The sequence below is a fragment of the Varanus komodoensis genome, unplaced genomic scaffold (assembly GCF_004798865.1).
Source record: "Varanus komodoensis strain SLA01 unplaced genomic scaffold, ASM479886v1 scaffold5, whole genome shotgun sequence".
Classification (NCBI taxonomy): Eukaryota; Metazoa; Chordata; class Lepidosauria; order Squamata; family Varanidae; genus Varanus; species Varanus komodoensis.
In genome coordinates this window covers 14,323,841-14,345,418 of record NW_025336087.1, presented here as the reverse complement: position 1 = coordinate 14,345,418, position 21,578 = coordinate 14,323,841, and the positions used below count along the sequence as shown (strand labels likewise).

Below are 21,578 nucleotides of genomic sequence, written 5' to 3'. Positions count from 1 at the left end.
GAGTATCCATCTAGGAAACCACTGAGAATTACAATTTCTAAATAGTGAACCAGATGAAGCTTTCAAGCTTTCAAGGGCAGTCCCTTGTATTATGCATTAAAGTAATCCAATCTGGAGGCTATCAGAGCATTGGTTACTGCAGGAAGGTTCTACCTAGCTAGGAAATGCTGCAGCTTGCAAAGGAGCCAAAGCTGGTAAGCAATGCTTTGAATTACTGAAGTTACTCATGGTTTTATTGACAGTGTTAGATAAAAGAGCACCCCTGAAGCTGCAAACATGTTTCTGCGACAAACCTGCAACAAAGCTGTACATCCAGAATAAACTGAACACCAACTTCCTACAATGTATCCATTTGGTCAAAATTCAGCTTCAGTTTATTGGCCCTCATCCATCACATTACTAAGTCCAGACAATGGTTCAGCACTTCTACAGCATCACCTGATTCTGATGATATGGAGAAAACAGAGCTGGGTATCCTCAATACAGTGACTCCAGATTCCTGGAAGGCCTCACCAAGTGGCTACCTAAGAACCATCTTGGGGAATGTGATGGAGCTCTGTGGGACTCCACAGTCAAATGCATGGGGTTCAGAGGAAGTTACCCTTGCAGGTAAGGACAGAACCATTGCATCACAGATGATCCGGCAAACCATCTGAGGTTTAACTGTATGCTATGTGATGAGCTACTTCATAAAATAAGAATAGCCAGATCAGACCAAAGGTTCAGTCTAGCCTGTTGGGATACCACAACCTGTGGGATCCACAAGTGCGGACTCACCCTCCTGCCCATATTCCCCAGCAAGTGATATGCAGAGGCCCTCTGATTCTGTAAGTAACATATCACTATTGTGACTAGTAGCAATTCATACATTTTCCCACCGTGTGTTTGTCTAACACCGTTTGATGGCCATCCAAGTTGGTGGTCACCACTACAAATTGTCGTAGTGAACTCTGTAACTTAACTAGGCATTGTACATCCTTTCACCTTTTCTGAATCTTCCGCCGATCAATTTCATGGGATGACCTGAAGTTCCAGTATGAAAGGCTAACAAAAGTGTTTCCTTATACACTTCATCATGTGCACATTTCTTTACACCTCACCCTGTGCTCAGCTTTTGACTATCTTGCATCTCCTGCCAGTTTTCTAGGCTGACCCCTCAGTTCTAGCAGTATGAAAGTGACAATATAACTTCTCTTCCACTTTCTCCACTCCAGGCAAACTTGTATAAATCCATTCTACATCTTGGGGTCAAAAGAGCCCTAGTATTTATCCAGTCCATCACCTCCAAAGCAATGTGCTTGAACACATGAAGCTGGGCGGGGGCGGGGGCGGATAAATCCCTTTCTCTAACCGTGCTCCGGAGCCTGCTAAGGAGAAAGGGCTGGTCCTTCCCTTGGCTGTGCGCTCCTGCGTATGGAGTTGTCCTAAGTCAGGCTGCAGTCCCCCACCCTCTTCCTTCCCTGGGAATGAGCCCCGTTGGGCGTAGCGGGACAAACATGCCCCAAGTTGGGTCTTCTGCTCATTCCTTCACAGAGGCGGCTCCCGCCTGGCCGCGGAGTCTGCAGGCTGGTCCCAGACGGGTCTTCCCTTGACCCTCGGTGTGCCTTTCTGGTTATTGTTGGCCCACCTCGTCCTTTTCGCTTCCGGAGGCAGCGATGGGAATGATTTGCTGCAGATGACATCAGCTGCCTGTGGTGGATGCTGGCAGAGCCGCGGCAGCGCGCGTGGCTGTGCCGGGTCCCCTCCTCCTCCTCCTCCTCCGCCGCCGCCGCCGCCGCCTCCTCCTCCTCGCCAGGTCCCAGCCCCGCGCTGTCTCGGTATAAAAGCGCCGCCGCCTCCCCACCCTCCCTCACTCGCCCAGCAGCCCGGAGCGCGGTGGTGCCTCTGCGCTCGCAGGGGCTCGTTCCCCCCCACCCCTGCCGAGGGAGGCGCCTTGGGAACTAACCCTTTTCGTCCCCTGCCTTTTTGATCGGCGCCGCCGCCGGAGGGGAGAAGTGCAAGGAAGGCGCCGAGGAGGGAGGAGGAGGAGGAGGGAGAGGGGCTTGCCAGGATGGCGACGGTGGTGCTGGAGCCCGAGTCGGAGGCGTCGTGCAGCCTCCCCAACGCGGTGCCCCCCTCGCCTAGCCTGTCGCACCGCTTTCTCGACAGCAAATTTTATCTCCTGGTCGTGATCGGCGAGCTGGTCACCGAGGAGCATCTCAGGAGAGCGATCGCCAACATAGAGCGAGGTAAGGCGGCGCCTGCACCCCCCCGCCCCGGGCGCACACACTTCTCCCTCTCGGTATCCCCGAGGAGAGTTAATTCCCCCCCCCCCTTCTTCCCTCTTCCCGAGCGGGCTGCGGGAAGAGAAGGGAAGGGGCTGGTGGCGACCTACAGGTTGCACAAAAGTCGTCGCTGCTCGCGCCATCGCCTGCTGGGGCGCGAGGCGGCTTCTGCGCAACCCAAGGCAGTCCGCCTAACCTTGGCACAGCCTCCCCTCCTTTCCGAGCAGGGCTCCTGCTCATTGTCTTCTTAGCCTGAAAATCATGTGGAACAGCGAGGCTGACTTCATAGTCCAGGCACACAGAGAAGGTCCGAAAAAGGGAAAATCTGATGCAACCGCTCCCTCCCCCCCCCCCCCGCTTTGTATGTGTGTGCGCGCGTGTGTTGGGAGGAGGGGGCGAGGATCCTCTGTCTGGAACTGCAGTACTTAGAGTGGGCAGCAAGATCTGCTCAGCCCCGCTTCTTCCCCTCCCCTCCCCTCCCCTCCTCTCCCCACCCAACCCAACCGCTTCTGCATAGCTTTTCGAAGGACCCTCACTTCTCGGAGTTGCATTGTGCATGGAATAAAGGAGAGGCTGCAGCTGGATTCAGTCAAGGGTGTGTTGTCTTCGCTGGCGGGCTGCAGCTCAGCCCGAGGAGATGGAAGAAGCAGCACCCTGCTAATGAATGGTTTGGTTTTCGATCCTAGCTGGGTTACAAGCAGCAAAAACAACAACACCAAGATAGAGAGCAGGGCTGACCTTCCCATCCCCACCTCCCACTTTGCTGGAAGAAGCATGCTAAATGGCGCACTCGTAATTCCATCCCAGATGAAGCTCCTGCATTACCAGGAGGGGGGGGGGACTGCAGGACCCAAGTGGGATTTCTTTTTATGAACCGGGGGAGGGGTTCTTCCAAAGCAGTGTGGATCTTATCACCTTAGATGAAGTGTTTGGAGACGTACATGGCTTTGGAGTCCCTGCAGCAGTAGAGAAGGGAGGAGACAGGCTCGCTCACACAAAGATCTGCAGTTGGCTTGGGCATTTTGCTGCACAAGGAAGGTGGGGACATAACGCACCATCCTCTCCTGCAGTTGATCTTGAGTTTGCTCCACTTTTCCCTTTTGTGAGTCATTCCTCCGTTCCCTCCCTATTGTCACTGTACACACACAACGCGGACCCCCCAGCTGGCTCCGAGCAGAGGTCGTTCCGGTCTTTTGCAGTGCCTGCAACAGTGCCTCCTTCGCTTTCTCTTCTTCACCTCTTGGTGCTGCTGCTGGGGAGTCTGCCCAGAGACACCGGCTTGTGGGCGTGGTGCAGTCCGCAGTGCGGTCCCTATGGCAGCCCATAGCGGACAAAGGGCGTTCACACAGTCAAGGAGAAAAAAAGAAAATTACATTATGGGTCTGCTTGTGAGCAGGCTGCTTCTGCCCCTGCGAGACTTGAGTTAAAAAATCTGGAGAGCTTTGCGCTGCAGAATAGACAGCTCCTGAAAAAGATGCGGCAGCCTCCTTTGTTTCTAACTTTCAGCCATAAGTCTTCTGGGTTTGTTTTCAGGTAGATTTGAAGAAAAAGAGGCTTTGGACAGATTTTCAAGAGAATAACAGTAACAATAAAGAACAGAAATGTTGTTGTATAATATGGAACAAAATTTTGCCATTGTCCAGCTACAGACAATTACTGCTGTGAACTTTTAGCCGGCCTTTATTTTATAAAAGTCAAAATAAATTAGAATATTGGTGGAAACAAGTGTATTTCTTGTAGTGATGTTTAAATATAATGCTTTGTCCATTGTATGAATCTGAAGAATGCAGTTGTGCAGTTCAAGTACCTAGATGTGCTAGATATTTTGAGAATTAAGACTTTAAATATTCATAGGTTGTATACCATTTCTTGTTAAAATTAAGTTCTGGAGCAAATTATGGGATTGTGGCTTTGTTTGGGAGAGGAGAAAGGATTAAAAGCATCTGCCATTGTCATGCAACCCTCAGGCAGTGCCTTGAATACATTCTTGCCACATAGGTGTGGTTCAGCAGATGGAGGACTTCATTTGGTGCTTTGTATTGTTGCTTCACTCCCTACAAGTGGTTCCAATTCAAAACTACTTTGGACATTTCTTCTTGAATCTATATTTTCAAGGCGACAGGGCTACCTCTTTTGGTAGCTATTTTTGTAAGTGACCTTTTATCTTCCCACTGGAGAGTGGCAGAATCTGCTGGGGATGATTTTTGTTTTATACTCCTCTAGTTTCTAGTTTTATCTGAAGTTTTAAATCAAGCCACTATCTGCATTTGCTTAAAGTTGTCAATTTAATATGGCAGATGGTTACATGTTATACCCTAAAGGCATCTGATCCCAGTTTCCCCACCAAGAAGGAATAGTGTTCAAGCCTGAAGTTCCAATGCTGGTATATTTGTATCATCCGTCTGAAATTTTGGGTTATAAACTAGGAGTGATAGATAATCCATTTAAACCTTCAGGACTGCATATCTCATTGGGGGAAAGACTGTACATTGTTTCCATGGAGCATCCACGGCTTGATTAAAACCATTTTCTTTGGAAAATCTGGATGAGCAGGCGCCAGTAACTTGACACATTGTGCATTTACAACAAGGCCTTCAAGATTTCAGGTTTCTTACTTGGGCCCCACCTTTGAAGATGCTGGATTAATATGAATTACTGCAGAGACATTTAAGAAGACATCATGCACTGATAACTTACTAAAGGGTAATCCTGGATAAGATGGAGGACGAAGATTTTTGTTTTATTTTACATGTTGTCAAGAGAGGCTTAAAGTGCGCAGCCTTATCCAACGTGATTTAAGAATTCTGACTCAGCTGTTTATTTTAATGCTCCAGTCATCCTTTTCCAGTACTTAAGACTTTTGTATAAAACTCAGGATTTGTGGGAGTGCCCAGACTGCTGAGGCAGGCCTATTGTCAGTGCTTCTGCTTTTCTTACAGAAGAAAACAAACAGTCCTATCTTGACTGGAATTCCACTGGTTATGCATAGTAATAGCAAATTTAAATGGTTTCTCCCTATCGTTATTACATTCTATGTTCTGTTTCTTTCAGAATTGCAGAATTATAGAACTGTAAATGGGGAACTGACATTCAGTGGTTGATATGTTACGGCGTATTATTTGAAAGTTGTGATTCTGGTGTGCATTCACACTTAATAACCCCATGTGCCTCATATCCTATGCAACAATGATACGTGATTGGATTAAAAGATGACCCTTCTTGTAGAACAAGAAATTCAGCAAAATTCTGAATTCTGCTACCAAAACTTTTTAAATCTGGCAGTTCTTGTCCAAGTGGCTTGTTTCATCTTTCATGTTCAGTGCAAATGTGACCTTGCCAGAGCACTTGTATAGGTGCGTCACACATCTCCATTCCGCCAAGTTGCAATACAAACAGAACATTGTTATGACTGTGTTACATTGAGCAGTCTATTAATATATCCTAAGAAAGATAATAAAGAGATCCTAGAAAATTAAGATTCAGAGCAGACACCGAACCAGCTTATTAACATAAGCAGCATATTAACATAAACAGGGTCTTTTTGAAAAAAAGAAAGAACTGTTAAGGTGCAATCCTATGCATGTTTAGGCAGGAAAAATTCCTACAACTCTCAGCATACCCATCCAAACATTTAAACATGCATGGAATCGTACACTGAAGAAGCAAGCAGTTCTCCTTGTTCCATTTTGATTGCCTGCATACAATAGACTTCCCCAACCTTTTCCCTCCAAATGTGTTGGGCTACAACTTCCAGACACCCCAACTGGTTGATTGGGCATATAGTGTTGTTCGGCATAACTGGAGGGAACAGGTTGGAGAAGACTATTGCATATATCCTTGTGAGGAACCATGAGAAGGATTTCATTTGTACTTCTGTTGATTTTTATAGACATAATTATGTAGGATTGAAACCTTATTCTAACTTGCAAGAATTCGTATAAAGCAAGGGTAGGAAACTGGTGCCCCCAATATTGTAGGATTCAAGTCATATTGTTCCTGAACATTGGCCATGATGGTCCTTCGTATAATGGAGGATCCACATGTGCATCATCCAGGCACTGTAGCACTAAGTGATGTCTTCGAGGGGTGAAATTAGTCACCACAGAGCAATTCCCAAGCTCAGATATACTGGTCTGAGTTAGGGCTGGGGCAGGTAACTTGTGGTCCTCCGGAAATTTCGGTCTCCTTATAACTTCATCCTTAAAAGTAGCCTGGAAATAATTTTAGATAGCTACATCAGTCTTAATGGGTATTGCAGGCCACAACACCTGGAGGGCCACAGCTTGCCTATTTAGGGCAAGGAACCCTGGTGTCCTCCAGATAATTCAGACTGGAAGCCTATAAGCCCTAGCCAGTAAATTGTCAGGGATTTTGGGAGCTGTATTCTAAAACACGTGGAGCGTGCCAGGTCGCCTGTGCCTGGCCTAGGGGTATAATCATTATTTCATGTAGAAAGTCCTGATCCAATTCCCAACCAAGCCCATCCGGATAGAAGACTTGGGGCAATATCTTTTAGGAGGGCAAGCTTTGTATGCAGAAGGTGTCAGGTTCAGTCCCTGGCTTCTCCAGTCAAAAAAGGTTCAGGGACCAGGTGATCAGAAGGTCCTTAATGTGTAGCAAGCCTGAATAAACAGCAAGAGATTAACCTGGTATAAGGCATGCTAGACTAGACACAGGCAGAAAAATGCCTTCTGTCAACTCAGGCACAATACTTTTCAATGGAAACAGTTTATGCATTTGGCTGAGTATCAATAATCATGTCACAAGTCAAGTGATAAAAAAGAAGGGTGAATCAGCCTTTTTGCTGGATGCTGGCACAATTGGCCATTATTGAATCACTATGAAGAACGGGTGAAATTCATTTAGTACAATGATGTTTGTGTTCTGGAAAATTCAGAATGTGAAAATCTGTAAAATCCCCTCCTCCTGAGCCTTAAAATAGATTAGGATATGATTCAGCATGTTTATATTTGACAGGTTTATTTTTGGTGAACAAAACAAAACTAAAAAACAAATCATGCCATGCCAATTTTCTCTCCTGTTTATAACTTCATGTTTTCAATTGCCAAAAGTATTTGAATGAAATATAGAATTAGGGAAAAACTTCAAGCACACTTATATTGTAATAAAATTAAACCTTTACTTGGGGAATGCTTTTAATCCTTATTGGAATATATATAATTATTATAAGAAACCTAAGCAATAGTATATAGACATGAAAGAAATTAAGGAACAAAAGATTTAACATGCTAAATTTAGCATGCCCAAATTTTTGTGCTGCTTTGAGGAACCATTTGTCATGTGCATCTGGTTCTTACTAGAACTTCAAAAAGTTACTTACATCTTTGGGCAGTTTCCTTTCGATATTGCACGAATTCATTGTATTGTTAATTTAATGAAACAATGAATTTTAGAAGTGTATTTTTTGGCAAAATTGAACCATTTTACAATGGAAAAACTTTCATTCAACATTACTGATTAATACATAGCTGCATACTTATATTTTTTCTAAAACAGGTTAACTCCCTCCCCTTCATTTGCAAATAATGCCAAAATAAATTGGAAATTGCTGATGTACACATTATTGTTTCTCCTATAAGAAATCACCAACATCTGCATGTCAGAAAATTATTTTAATTTTCTTTCCACTGAAAAACATGTACAAGTTACTCATTTCTCTATAATCAGAAGGTTCCGAACTTTGCTTAACCATGATATTTAACTTGGGTGAAAAATTCTGGAACATAATTGATAAAATACAAGCATTTTATATCTGGCATATTTCATTTGCCTGACAAACTTGATTGGCCCAAACCATAGGAAAAACGGTTTTAGACAAGCAGACCCAAGGTCATGGGTTAGAGAAAAAGCCACTTAATGAGAATAACATGGCAATGCAGAAGCATCATTAGAGACAAAGACTTTTACTGCATGTTATACCAAGAATCAAATGGTTAAGAAAGAAACAACTTGTTTTTAATCTAAGGTTATTTAGTTGGTGTTGCGAGGAGACTGTTCAGAATCAATAAATGCTTGCATTTAAACTTGTTTGTACAGAACTTTGTACAAAACTTTTAATAGTTCCATATTATTTCCTCAGCTCTTCGAGATAGACAGAATGTGGTTTTTTTAAAGAGTAAAGTGTGGAGTATATTTTGGTAAGGATAGTGGGAAGGAAGTGATGTTCCAGCTATGCAGGAGCTTCCCCTTTAGTTGGCAAATTCATGCTTTCAAACTGTAGAGTCTGAATATAGATACAAATAGTATCAGTCTAGTTTCCTAGACCTGTTTTCTCTTTTAAATTAGGCAAACAGTTTGTCAATTTATGCTACAATCCTATAGACACTTACCTTGACCTAAGTTCCATTTAACTCTAGGGGACTTGCTTCTGAGGATATCTATAGAATTGCATTGTTAGAATTTAATGTTTTTAATATACGTCTTTGATTTTGTTTAAACTTCTATCATTTGACAATAGGTTGGTGACCTTTTAAAATATGACATGGCGACTAATTTGGACTTGTTTTCAAAACATCTGCAGTTATTCTGCCATACCTGACAGTAGCTTGCAGGCTTTTTGTTTAAAAATATCACCCCTAAACTGTCCATTATGATTATGTGCATTTAACATTTAGTATGCATGCCTTATTGAGTTCTGTATCATAGAAAAGACTTTCCTAAATAAACAATAAACTTCATTTTAAAATAGAATAGGTTGGTTTAAAAGGTTCCAATGTAACACATTAATCTGGATTTAAAAACCTTGAAATTTAAGCTATTCATATCTATGATTTTTTAAACAGCAGTGTCAGTATATTTATTTAATATAATAATTTGCCTGCATTTTCTCTGCCCATGGCAGGAGCTACTGATTGTAGGCTTGAATTCCACAGTTGTTTCAGGTACCTTAGTAGACAGGAAATCTGCCCAGTAGTGGTATTTGCTGGACATCATAAAGGGCAACAAAGGGCAAAGGGGGAAAGTTCTTTCAGCAGAAGAAGAGTTAACATATGGGTCCCTTTTCCAAAGACTAGTATCCATTGATGGATTGCTTCATTAAAAGTTATACATGCTACTATAGAAGAAGATGATAGGTAGAAGGATCAGCTGGAGGGTTAGGGGGTCTTGTATTGGATTAAGCAAATAGGAGCCAAGAGTCAAAACAGGCAATACAGATATAGACTGTATTTGATAGATGATCAAATACTAGATTGGACTGATGAAGTGAAGTAGGTAAGAGAGAATCTCTGCTACCCAATGGGATGATTATTCAGCCTATAAGAAACTATTTTAAAGGTGCCTCTCCATCAAGCTGCAAAGTCAGCTCCACAGTCAGTCTGTGAAGTCCACTGACAGTATTCATGGCCATTCATGTACCCACCATGCATCCTTGTCCTGTGGCATCTTTCCCCAGCCTAAAGCCCTCCAGATGTCATGGACTTTCACTCCCATCAGCTCAGTTAGTCCGAAATATTTGGAGGACATTAGATTGGTAGAGGCTATTCTATGGGATCTAGTTTTACTGACTTTATCACCGAAGGCTGTCTGCTGGAGACAAAGGTTTGAGATGCCTCCTTGGGACCTTTACATCCGTTTAGGGCAAGTCAGCTCCATCAGACAAGAGCTGTGTGAACAGAAAGCCCCTTATATTGAAATAGTTCAGATTAAATGAAATCCCAGACTAAAAGGCTGATTTAGTGTACTAGCTGTAGCACTGCTATTTATGTCAGGTTGTCCTTTCCTAAAGGCAGTTAATAGAGCTCTCTTGCACACACCGAGGCCTTTTCAGAGATTCAGCTGGCAACATGTTGGTGGCAGTGCATCATTTGTGGAGCTCCCTGCACTAAGAACATGCATGATCCTGGTCCTTACTAGTGTTCCAACAGAGCTTGGAGACTCCTTTTCAGCAAGCTTTTAACTAATTTCTCCTTTAGGCTGTTTCTTAATGTCTACTGGATTTCCACATTTTGTTTCTTCTTTTACACTGCTTATAGTTATCACAGTGGTACTTCTATTTTTAATGATGATATGGATTATCATTGCTTTAATTCTGACTATGGAATTTTGCAAATGGCTTTGATTGTCTCTGTAGGGAGAGCGGGAAAGATATCTAAATGAAGATAATATTTATATCATTATGGTGCACACCTTTCTGCATGACCACTAATAGATCAGTCCATGTTGTACTGTGGTGCCTTTGTGGGAAAAGTTAATAAAATTAGACTCTTGAGCCATGGAGGTTATAAACGAGAATATAAATGAGAATAGCTAGGATCCGTGTCTGAGGCTTCACCACTCCAACATATTTGTACACAGAGAAATGAAGATCTTAATTCAAGTTAGTGATTGTGAGTAGAGAAATGTGGTGTTGGCCTTGCTTGAAACAGCATCACCCAAGTACAACACAGGCTTTCAGAGTGAATCAACAACCACTTTGTCTGTTGTGTTGTATCTGTAGTAGTGCAGTGTTTCTTTAACATGGTACTATTCAGATGCATACTAACATCCTTTATTTTATTTTCTAAAAATAAAATTTGTCTAAGTTCCTGGGCAGACTGTATTACTATGTAACATCAAACAATTAGATTTTTTAAAACTGTTACAAATTAGTATCTTCATACATATTAGCTTGTGGTACATAGTCCTGCTACATAATCATAAAACTAATAAAAGCTATGCACTTACAAGTTTTGGAGCTGAAATTCTGCTAATACTGCAGGGCAAAGTATTAGAGAAGGCCCAGCATTTTGAAGGACCATGACTTAGAAAATGAGAATAGGTAATATATATATTTTAAGAAACTAAGTGGCCTTTAAGAACAGAAGGTCTATAGATAAGGGTATAAACATAGATACATGGTAAAGACAATCTAGAAACTTGCATTCTGCTCCTATCCAGGAATTACATGTTAATGTATTTCATTTTGATTTTCAGGTATCCGATCATGGGACACCAACCTAATTGAATGCAATTTGGATCAAGAACTGAAACTTTTTGTGTCTCGCCATTCAGCCCGATTTTCTCCAGATGTACGAGGTGAGGTTGCCTTTCTGTTTTTACCTGTATATAGTATAAGTTAACATATATGTGCATGATGAAACTTGTTTTCCTTGCCTCCAGTACAAAATAATCCTTTGGGACAGCATGGTTTGCTGCTGTATTTGAATGTAATAACAACTGTAAATATATCAGTTTCAAAGAAAGCCCTGTAGAGGTCAGTGGAAAATAAAGTCAACTGTTTAAATCTAGGACCACAGCCAAAGGCTGTAATTCTAAACAGACGTATGAAGAAGTAAGTCTCATTGAGCTCAGTGGGAATTAATTCCCTGGAAATATGCTTAGCTGGGCTGTGAGCCTGGTAAATAACTCTGTATTCTGTGAATAGGTCACAGTTTTGGGAGTAACTCAATTGTACAGTTCTACAGCTTCCCTATATATTCATTTTTACAATGAAATAACTTTGATAAAAGTTGCTCTTTTGCCCTTGTAACTCTGCTTGTCTGGCTAAAACTGGAGTAAGGCTAAGTGACATGGACATGGACATTTGATGAAGCATGCAGTAGCAGTACAGACAAGTATGACTTCTGTGGGATCAGAATGAGTTGCCAGTTGCTTTTTGGCAGCCATCCTATACACCAGCGGTGTTGAACCAAGGCCTTGAGCACTGTATTTCAGAGGTGGGTGAGACTGAAGGGAAAAGAAGAAGGGGATAAAATATTAAAAATACCCAATTAGAGTTTTTCTCAACAGTAGCTAAGCTCTATGAGGGGCATTTCAAGCTTTTAGAATGGGGGAATACTGTGCAAAAGCTGGAAAACCACCAAATGGTCAGTGCTCAGAGGAAAGCTGGTAAAGCTAGAGGAAACAGGAGGAATCCCATAGGGTCAGATTGGAATTCTGGATGGGAATGGCCTGTGGACTTGGGGTTTGGTGTTGCTGCTATACAGTGCTGCTTGGGAATGAAGTCCCATTGAACTGAATGAAGCTTGCTTGCTTCTGCATAAGAGATATATACTATTGAAACTTTAGATTGCTTAAAGCAGGGGTTGGAAACTTGTGGATAGCCAGCAGATGTTGGACTGCAGTTCCCATTGGCCCTCACTAGCATAGTCAGTGGTGAAGGATGATAAAACGTGCGGTTCAACAACTGCTGGAGAGCCATACATTTAAACCCTTGGGTATACCTAAAGTAGTTCAATGTAAATGTTTCTGGGGAAAGCTTCAGTCTGGTTAACAGCAAGCTGCATGTTGGTGTGTTTGCATGAAGTTCCTGTTGTATTTTTCTTCGCAAATGATGTTACTACGGTTGTAAGGAGAGAAGATGCTAGTGTATGTGGCCCATCATTATTGTCAAGTTAAATAAAATGCTGGCACACATGCAGTGTGCTGTTTGATGACTCTGCCGAAAGTCTATGAGCTGCTACCCCTACTGAAGGTCCCTTTTGAAACATGTAGGATTCATGCTTTCTTGTAAAAGAAGGGGTGGGGAGGGTTTCAAATTGAGCAAACTTTTAAAGACTAGTTTTAGATCATTTGTTAGGCAGATACACATGGAAAAATGGACTGCATTACTTAGGATGCAGCTAGGGGCTGCCATTTTGGAATAGTCTGCAGTTTAAAAAAAGCTTTGCTGCACATAGCAATAAATTAACATTTGGGAACAAAGCTTCTCTATAGGCTGTTCCCTGCTATGCAGGTTTTCTCCTTGCAGGGAGCGTTTTTTAAAAAAGGAAACTTAAAGAGTAAGTCTCTGCCAGCAGTCAAAACTGGCACTATCCCTCTGCCATTCTGTTTTGCTTCATGTGTAGACCCAGGCTTGTACTTCTGCTTAGAAGAGAACTAGGATCAATACAAATAAAGTGGAGCAAAACAGTCTGCCTTGATAAAACTGTAGTCCTAGTATTATAATTTATTGTATTACAATAATTCCATAGTAGCCAGCACTATAGACAGAGTTATTAAAAGCTGCATCTTGGCTGTTGCTTCCTGGAGTGAATATTCCAATCTTCTCTGTTTGTGAATATTGTGAATTCACAATTGTGAAAATTGTGAATATTCCAGTCTTCTCTGTCTTAGCTTGAAGCGCGCACCTAGGCATGGATAAATTAGTATTTGCTGCCCTGTCCTCCTGTAAATTTATTAATTTTCTTGCAGCATTGTTTACACTGGGCTTAAGTCTACTCTGAGTATGACTAAGGCTTGATCCAACCCATCAAACTTTGTAACAGAAATTGTAATAGATGAACAAAAAGGCCTGAATCAAATGTTATGACCATTCAACCAAAGTTTCCTTTCTCCTGTTACTCTATAGTTCCCATCCAGCTCTCCCAAATTTACTCTGGAAGGTCTCCAAACACTCTGGAATAGATTTACTGGGGGCTGGGCAGGGTTCCTGTGGGGACTCCACTGGGTAGAGGAATTATATCTGTCAGCACATCAGTTCCATTGACAGATATTCCAGTGCCTGCCAGTACACTTTGGGTACAACCCATTCTCTTCCAAATCTATGAAAAGCAGTGGTTTGAATTATGTGTCCTTTTGCATTTTTATAAGAGTGAAACATGCAAATCCAGAGTCTTCGAAATGGCTGAGCTCCACAGTTTCAGCAAATATTAGACACAACATGCAATGTGCATTATATAGAATACTTTATGAGCCAGCTTCAACCACTCCCCCTTCCTCCCCTGGCCCTTAGTGAGAGTACATGGGTGAAAGAGGCTAGGTAGGAATATTTTTCCTAAGGGATCTGATAAATCTGATCAAACACTTTCTTAATGCATATGTTTATATCCATGTATTAAACATTTGTGCAAATTAACTATTCACAGCAATGTTGCAATTTTTAAAAAGTCTGGCACAATTCTGTATTGTGATACTGTATTAGCAGAGCTCTTGGTTTATCCCATTCCAAAAATGCATGGGGTAGCAAAGTGGATTTCAGGATTAGACCCTAAAAAACACTTGGGCTTCATCCAAAGTTCTGTGAATTTCTTTGTACAGTCGGAGGCCAGTGAACAGAGGGGCTGCCTTTTTATACATTTCATGTTAACTTGCAAAGAGACTTCTTTGGCTTAGCATTATTATATTGCATTTATATCTCATGTTTCCTATTATGAGGAACCTAAGAAAACTTACATAGCTCCATTTTATCCTAACAACAACAACCCTATGAGGTAGGTTAGGCTGAGAGTAAGTGACTGGCTCAAAGTTAGCCAGTGAACTCCGTGGCCAAGTGGGGACTAGAACCCGGGTGTCCCAACTTCCTGGTCTAATGTTCTACCCATTATTGGCCCAGAAGAGAAGAATATGCAAGTAGAAGTAGAGCTCAGATGTAGAGCTCAGTGAATACTGAAAATTTGGCATGGGAATCACAGACCAGAGTGATTATTGGGAAAAGACAATAAGCCATTGTAGCTTATTTTCTTGCTTTGCACATGCCAGGAGTACACTGCTGAATCATGTGATCTGAACCTGGTGAGGGTGGAGGTGGGGAATATAACCACAAGCAACCTTGGAACCACCTCTGCCCCCTACCGTACAGGGTTTGGACACCATGACAAGCCATGCCTGGTGACCCTGATTATGACAATGCAGTATGCAACTGCTGAATATTATTTTCCTTCCCCATTGAAACAAACCTGCCCACTGTCTTGGGAATATACTATATATGAATCACTGCAGCAAACTTCTGACTTTATGGAAAGGCTGTCAAGTCTCTTGCTTGGAAAATGTGTTTGATAGCATTATACAAGAACTAATCTGTCTCTGTTCAAATGAATAATGTAAATTTAAAGGCAGCACATTTCTGAATGGTAGAGATTTCAAATATTCTGGGAAATATAGTATTGGAAAAGGATTTTTAACTTTTTATATTGATGCTTCTGTGGTTAATCAGTCATCAAGAAGGATTCTCACTTAACTGCAATCCATCACTACCTATATGATATGCAGCTGTGGATATTTTTCCAGTATTCCAGCCATTGGACTAATACCGGAAAACAATAAAAGTTCATGACACTGTGAAGGAGTTTCCTTAAATCTGAAAATTAATAAAATGTAATTCATACCCAGCTTGACAGTGGGCAATACCCTATGCTATCGGAGTGACCATTAGCACTTGCTAAGCAAAGGCAAAAAAAGTAGTTTGCTACTGGAAATTGGTTGCAAATGATGTTGCTGAAATTCTGTGGCAAATCCATGCCTTTTATTGTTGCCTACCAAGCACTAATGACCCTGGGCTGCATTGACTTTTGCAAAACCATTATCACTAGTGCTGTGACAATGCAGAATACTTTCCTATAACTTTTTATGTTTGCTCTGACTGCATTATTAGAAACGTGTTTTTGCTTGTACACTTGCCCATTTCCTAGTGTTTGAGATGCAGCTTGTATGAATCTTGGCTGTGATATTTATTACAAAAGCAAAGGATGCTTTTATGACCCTCGTTATAGAGTGGACAGGAAAATTCTTTAAAGAATGATGAAGACTCATGATACGTAACATGGACTTACAATTAACTAGAGCAGTGGTTCTCAACCTTTCCTTCACCACAGGCCCCCTTTAAATACCTTTTGTGGCTGTGAACCACCAAGACTTAATTCAAGATTGAAAGCACTAGACTGCATCAAATATTTATTTCAGTTTTCTCATGAAGGGCCTTCAAATGTGGAGAGAAGGGGAAATAAGTTAATCTGATAATGCACACACTGCTATTATAATATCTTTATTACAATAATTCCATACGAATTTCAAATAATAGTAACAACATCTTCGTTCAAATAGCCCATTTTATGGTATTTTGACATGCTAATTCTGAATTCGACGTCAGTTTTTACATTAAAACTTGATGAAAAGTTTTTACAATTCTTCCCACCTCCTCCCTTGTTTGTCTGTACTCAGTCACCATATATTTGTAGTTACTGCCACCACTTGGAGGAACAGACTTCAGCCTCATTGTAGCCCTAAAGAGGGCCGTTGCGTTAAGAATAGGCCTTTAAGAGAAAAACTGTCTCATTAAAGTGGATCCCACCAGCCATACTAGCACCGGAACTACAACCACATGGAACTACATGTTCCATGTATATACATACAGCATATGCATACAAAAGTCACATGAAAATGAAAGCTAGAAAATGATGCGAATATAATTTTACAAGTTTTACTTCACTTAACACAAGCTGTTGGGGAAAAGGGAACATATTATGTCCAAATAATTACAGCTCATATGCAAAAAACCATAACATTTCTTCAAGTTTTCACAGACCCCCTGTGACAACATTGAGGACCCCCAGGGGTCCGTGGACCACAGGTTGAGAACCACAGGATTAGCGTATACTGCCTTTGCTATATACGAAATGAAGTTGAATGGGAAACCTTTCACTGATGTTGTCGGTGGGTAGTTATGTTAAACAAATGAGAAATTTAATTAATGCTTGCTATGTCAACAAGGAGCACCTTCTCAAATGTTGTCACATAGAGGCCATGAAGCTCCCTGAGTACCTTTGGGCCAATTTGCGACTCTCCGGTTAATCCACCTGTTGTAAGGATAAACTGGGGAGCAGAAGGGCTCTATAATCTGCTTTGGGATCTTTGTAAGAGGCTGAAATGTGGGCAGACAAGACTGCCTTCATATGAAAATTAAATGTGCATTTTCTGCAAGTACTAGGTCAAGAGTAAATATTCACATTTTGAGAAATGATCAAATTGTGTTTTCATTTTCATAGAAAAGCTAGTTTTAACTCCATGTCCATTATTAACTGGTTCAGTTTTGTTCTGTTTTTGTATTTTATGTTGTTTTTATTTGAGTGGCTTTTTGGATTTTGCTGTACTATGGGCAGCACACAAATGTCGTGAATAAATAGAGGAACTTGTTAGTGGTAATACCCATGAAAGAAGAGAGAGAGAGAATAATATTAAATCAAACTTCTTCATATTTCATAGCTGTAGAATGATCTACAAAGTCACTAATCTGTTACACAGCATTTTGAAAATCCTGGGGAAATACTGTTCAGTCTCAAAATAGTCATGCAGTGACTTTGCAAACTCAGGAAAAGTAACCTAAGATTTCTGAATGTAGAGAGACTTATTTATGGAATAATTCTAGGATTAATCACAATAGCTTGGCAGAATTTTGAATTAATCCCCCCTCCCCTTGCACCAGGCCCCTCAGTTGAGTGAAATCTTCAGTGTAATTTTTTATACTTGCTGTTCTAAGAAAGAAAGAAAATGGAGACAAAGAGACGGAGGTTAGATTAATTTAGCTGACTCATGCAGATGGATCCTTGCTTAGTTTTCCCCGTGGAGGCGTTGCTGTTAGCAGCTTGCACTGTAGCATCCCTGCCTTGATGCACAGTAACTGTGAGACAGGGAATGCAGATGTCTTTAAAGATCCATGGTTTGTGTTCACTGAGTAGGAAGAAACACAAAACTTATGATTTCACCAAGTATAAATAGGTTTAGAATTCTGTGTATCAATAGGAGGCAAAGTAAAAAGACTTTTGCTTCAGCAGATTCCTGTATTATGTGCTCAGAGCAGGCCTTTAAAATAAAATGGCTTTTGTTTATACGAGCAGAAAGAGTCATTGATGGAAGTAATTATGATTTTTAAAATATTTGTGGACTTGTGCTTTTACAGATGGGCATATTTTCAGTGTGAAATGCTCTTCTGTGTGGGAAAAGTCTGAAAACCACAGGATTATCACAGAGGCATCTGTTTCACTGGAAATCCATGTAGTGTTTTCTGTGCAGAAACCATGAGAAGTTTGATGCGGCTTTCCTGTTGAACTAATATAAAGATTTAGAAACAGCCTTCTTGTTAAAGGATTGAAAAAAAATCCCAGAAATATAATTATAGTTCTAAACACTGATGTGTTGTGATAAGTGGCATTGACAGTCTTACTTTAGAAAACTTCATGTTGCAGAGAGATGTTCACCTGGGGCTCACATCAGAGGTCTGAAGCACTGGGCATCTCCAGTTTTGGCCTGTTCATCTGTCTTTCCCCTCTGGGAAGGTGAGAAAATAAGGAGGGGCAGGCCCACCCAGAGCGGGGAGGCTGGTGAGAACATTGTGTTCAAGGATGCCTACAAAAGAGCTTCCTTTGCCCTAAGCAGTTGTGCTGCCATGCTGTGGTACTGATGCAGTGTCCATGGGTTGGCATGGATGCTGGAATGCCTCAAGTGAAGGATGCATAGTGTGGACAGTCACCATAACAAGCCGTGGATCACCCATAGGTTTTCCTGAGGAAGGCAAACTGCACAACACAAAGATGTCTGCAAGCAGGACCAGCAGCAGGCCAGATGCCAGAGAGTGCAGTCCTTTCCCCAGATTGATTGATTGATTGATTGATTTATTTATATTTAGAAAATTTCTATGCCGCCCCATTCGCCGAAGCCTCGGGGCGGCTCACAAAACATCAATTAAAATATAATACACTAAAAATATAAAACGAATTAACAATATACAGAATCATAAAATCATAGCATAGTAGGGTTAGAAGGGGCCATGAAGGCCATTGGGTCCAGCCCCCTGCTCTTGTAGGACACCAACGTACACCATCCATTCACCAGATTTACTCCTGAAGGGGGCTAGGATCTCATGTTGGCTGTTTTTGGACTGAGACTGAGTGCCACAGCACACTTTACTTTAGAGACGTTGCTTTGATTTTTGTTCAAGAGCAGGTACAGGGTCCCTGTTATATACTGGGATCTTAGACTGGAGATAGAAAGCACCACTATGGATGCAGGGAATGAGAGGCACCCCAGTTTTGCCATTACTGAAATGTAAACTGTAATAGCAGTAGTAGCAGAGTAGCAAGGGCAGCAATGGTTTTCATGCAGCTGCAATAATCCTTCCTTCCCTTCCCTTCCCCTTCCCCCTCCCCCTCTTTCTTTTTGTAATACAAACTACAGAAGTAGGACCCCAGGTCGAAGTTGGGGGCGCGGCAGGGTATGCTCCCTGCCCCCTCGACCTGCAAGCTAGAGCCCTAATCTAGATAGGGCTCTCTGTGACTAATGTAGAGTGGAAATGAAAGAAAGATGGAACTAGCAGTTACAGTAAGTATCTACTTTGGTACTATGAAGCACTGTGTGCAACCGTTTTGTATCCGTGCCTATCTGCAGATGTCTTTTGAATAGCACAGAAGCATAGAAATGGCTGTGCCTTTTGGACAGCGATGACACTATCATAAACCTTGACATTTCATACTGATCGCCGCTTTACATGGGATTGCCACAGGCCAAATTTGTACCGAAGTGGAATACCATGACAAATGGGGCACACTCTACTTCACCTTTCCCTACCCTGCTGCCCTGTAGATGCTTTGGACGACAACTTCCATCATCAGTGGCCACCAGCCTTGTGGGTTTGAGCCTCTGCAGAGTATTAGTCCAAAATACCTCATGGGCACCAGGTTGGGAAAGCCTGCTCCACATACCCTGTGACTGCACGAGATGCTTAACCTGGAGTCATTGTTCCGGCTTCTTGATACGGCACACAGAGATGTAGCATAAACCACCCCAAAGCCTTCAGGTCATTTGGAAATCAGGCTCATCGCTGGACAAAGGTGGCTCTTGCCTTTAGTCTCACCATCCAGAAGAACTAGGGTGCGCTCCTGTGTCCTTTAGTTGCTTGTGGAACTTGGAAGGGTCTGTTGATTCACTCTCTTTTTTCTTATGTGGAATTGAGAAGATATCAGATTTTGTGGGTAAATACCTTTCATGACAAATATTTGAAGATATTCTGTTGGATGCATTTTAAATATTTAACTGTCTGAAAGAATATATTAGAGAGTCATAAAAGCCCATTTGCTCTAATGTGTCTGAAGACAGGATTTAGCAATCTGCTAATTCAATATTACTCATAGTCATTTATCCTAGTCTATTGAATTTTTAAACTCTTCATTATCAATTGTAAGCTGCAGAGCTCCGATTCTAGGAAGTTCATTAGACTTAAAATCATTTGAATATTCCTGAATAGGTAATAAGGATGTTTCAACTGAAGACTTTCTGAGAGTTCAAAATTGTCATCCTTTTAGCATCTGTGTTTATTTTTCTTTCTATGTATAGAAAATTCTGCTTTTTTGCCCTTGAAAAGCAAAGCAGTTAACAACAACATAACAAATCTTGTAAAAATAATTCCAAAATCTAAGATGAGTTTGCTTACTGGTGTATTTGTCTCTTTGGGATTGAATCATAGCATTGGTCCCAAAATCACACATTAGGTTTGCGGCTGCTCCATTTGTATTCATAAAGAGACCCTTGTGGGAATGGTTACTTTGCCCCTAACAACTCCCCTTCCCCATTAAACCTATAATTACATCAAGAATTATAATTTGTCTTTGGCTTCGGTGGGATAATGTCATTGCATGTCAAGTTGGGGATTACCAAGTAGAAGGAGACATTGCCGACACTGTCATTTTATGCTAAATAGGAGAATCTGATTTTCTTCTTCTCATAATTATTCAGAGGAGTATAGCCATTTACTGGGTAAGTTAATAGGAATATGTAGATAATAAGTCTTTACTACCAATTAGAAGCAAGACAGGAGACACAAAACAGTTCTATAAAATCATTAGTTTTGAAGCTAGGAATACTGGTGTTTCAGCTATTACTCTCCAAGATGTTGAAAGACCAAGTAATTCATTCTTAATGTTAGTGGCAAAATTTATCTCCCACTTTCAAAATGAGTAACTGAATAGAATTTGAAATAAGGGCTGCACATGGATCCAGCAAATGGTGAAATTGAAAGTTTACTTCCCCTACCAATGAAGCCAAAAATGATTTAAATAGCCAACAAAATTGATTTACAGCTCCTTCCTTTCCAACAGCAATTGCACCTGGGTAATTACTACTCCCCCTCCATGACAATCGCTAGCCTTCTTTGCCACCACTTTCTTGATCTTTTTCAGTGGAGTTCCTATTCTTTATCACAAGGGATGGAACAAAGACCCTTCCTAGGCTGCACCTTCCTCTTGCTTATTCATTGACCTAGTCAAGAACTGTAGTGTATTTGGGACGATTAGACTTGATTTGGCTATCCCTAGTAGATACTGATTTCAGGTGTTCTCAGGTACTGTTCATTGCTTGCTACTATTTATTGCTTTATTGGGTCCCTATTAATGACTTTGCTCCAGTTTTGAACCTTAAACATGCAGTCCTGTGCATGTTTAGAAACAGCTACATTTCCTAATCAGTCATACTTGCTGAGATATGCTGGAAGCTGTAGGACTTTTCCCCATTAAAATATACACAGGATTGTGCTATTAATTATTGAATTAAACTTCCACAGCGGTTAGAGAGCACATACCATGTTTGTGT

The 21,578-nt window shown here is 41.4% G+C and overlaps 1 protein-coding gene across 1 annotated transcript in view; it reads left to right on the top strand.

Annotated features, from left to right (window-relative positions):
* Positions 1-1,850: 1,850 nt before the first annotated feature.
* Positions 1,851-21,578, top strand: part of MAP1B (microtubule associated protein 1B) — a 79,303-nt gene continuing 59,575 nt past the window's right edge. The window contains exons 1-2 of the mRNA XM_044446150.1: positions 1,851-2,228; positions 11,199-11,300. Coding sequence (XP_044302085.1) covers positions 2,051-2,228; positions 11,199-11,300 — 280 coding nt within the window. The 5' untranslated portion in view covers positions 1,851-2,050. The remainder of the gene's footprint in view (positions 2,229-11,198; positions 11,301-21,578) is intronic.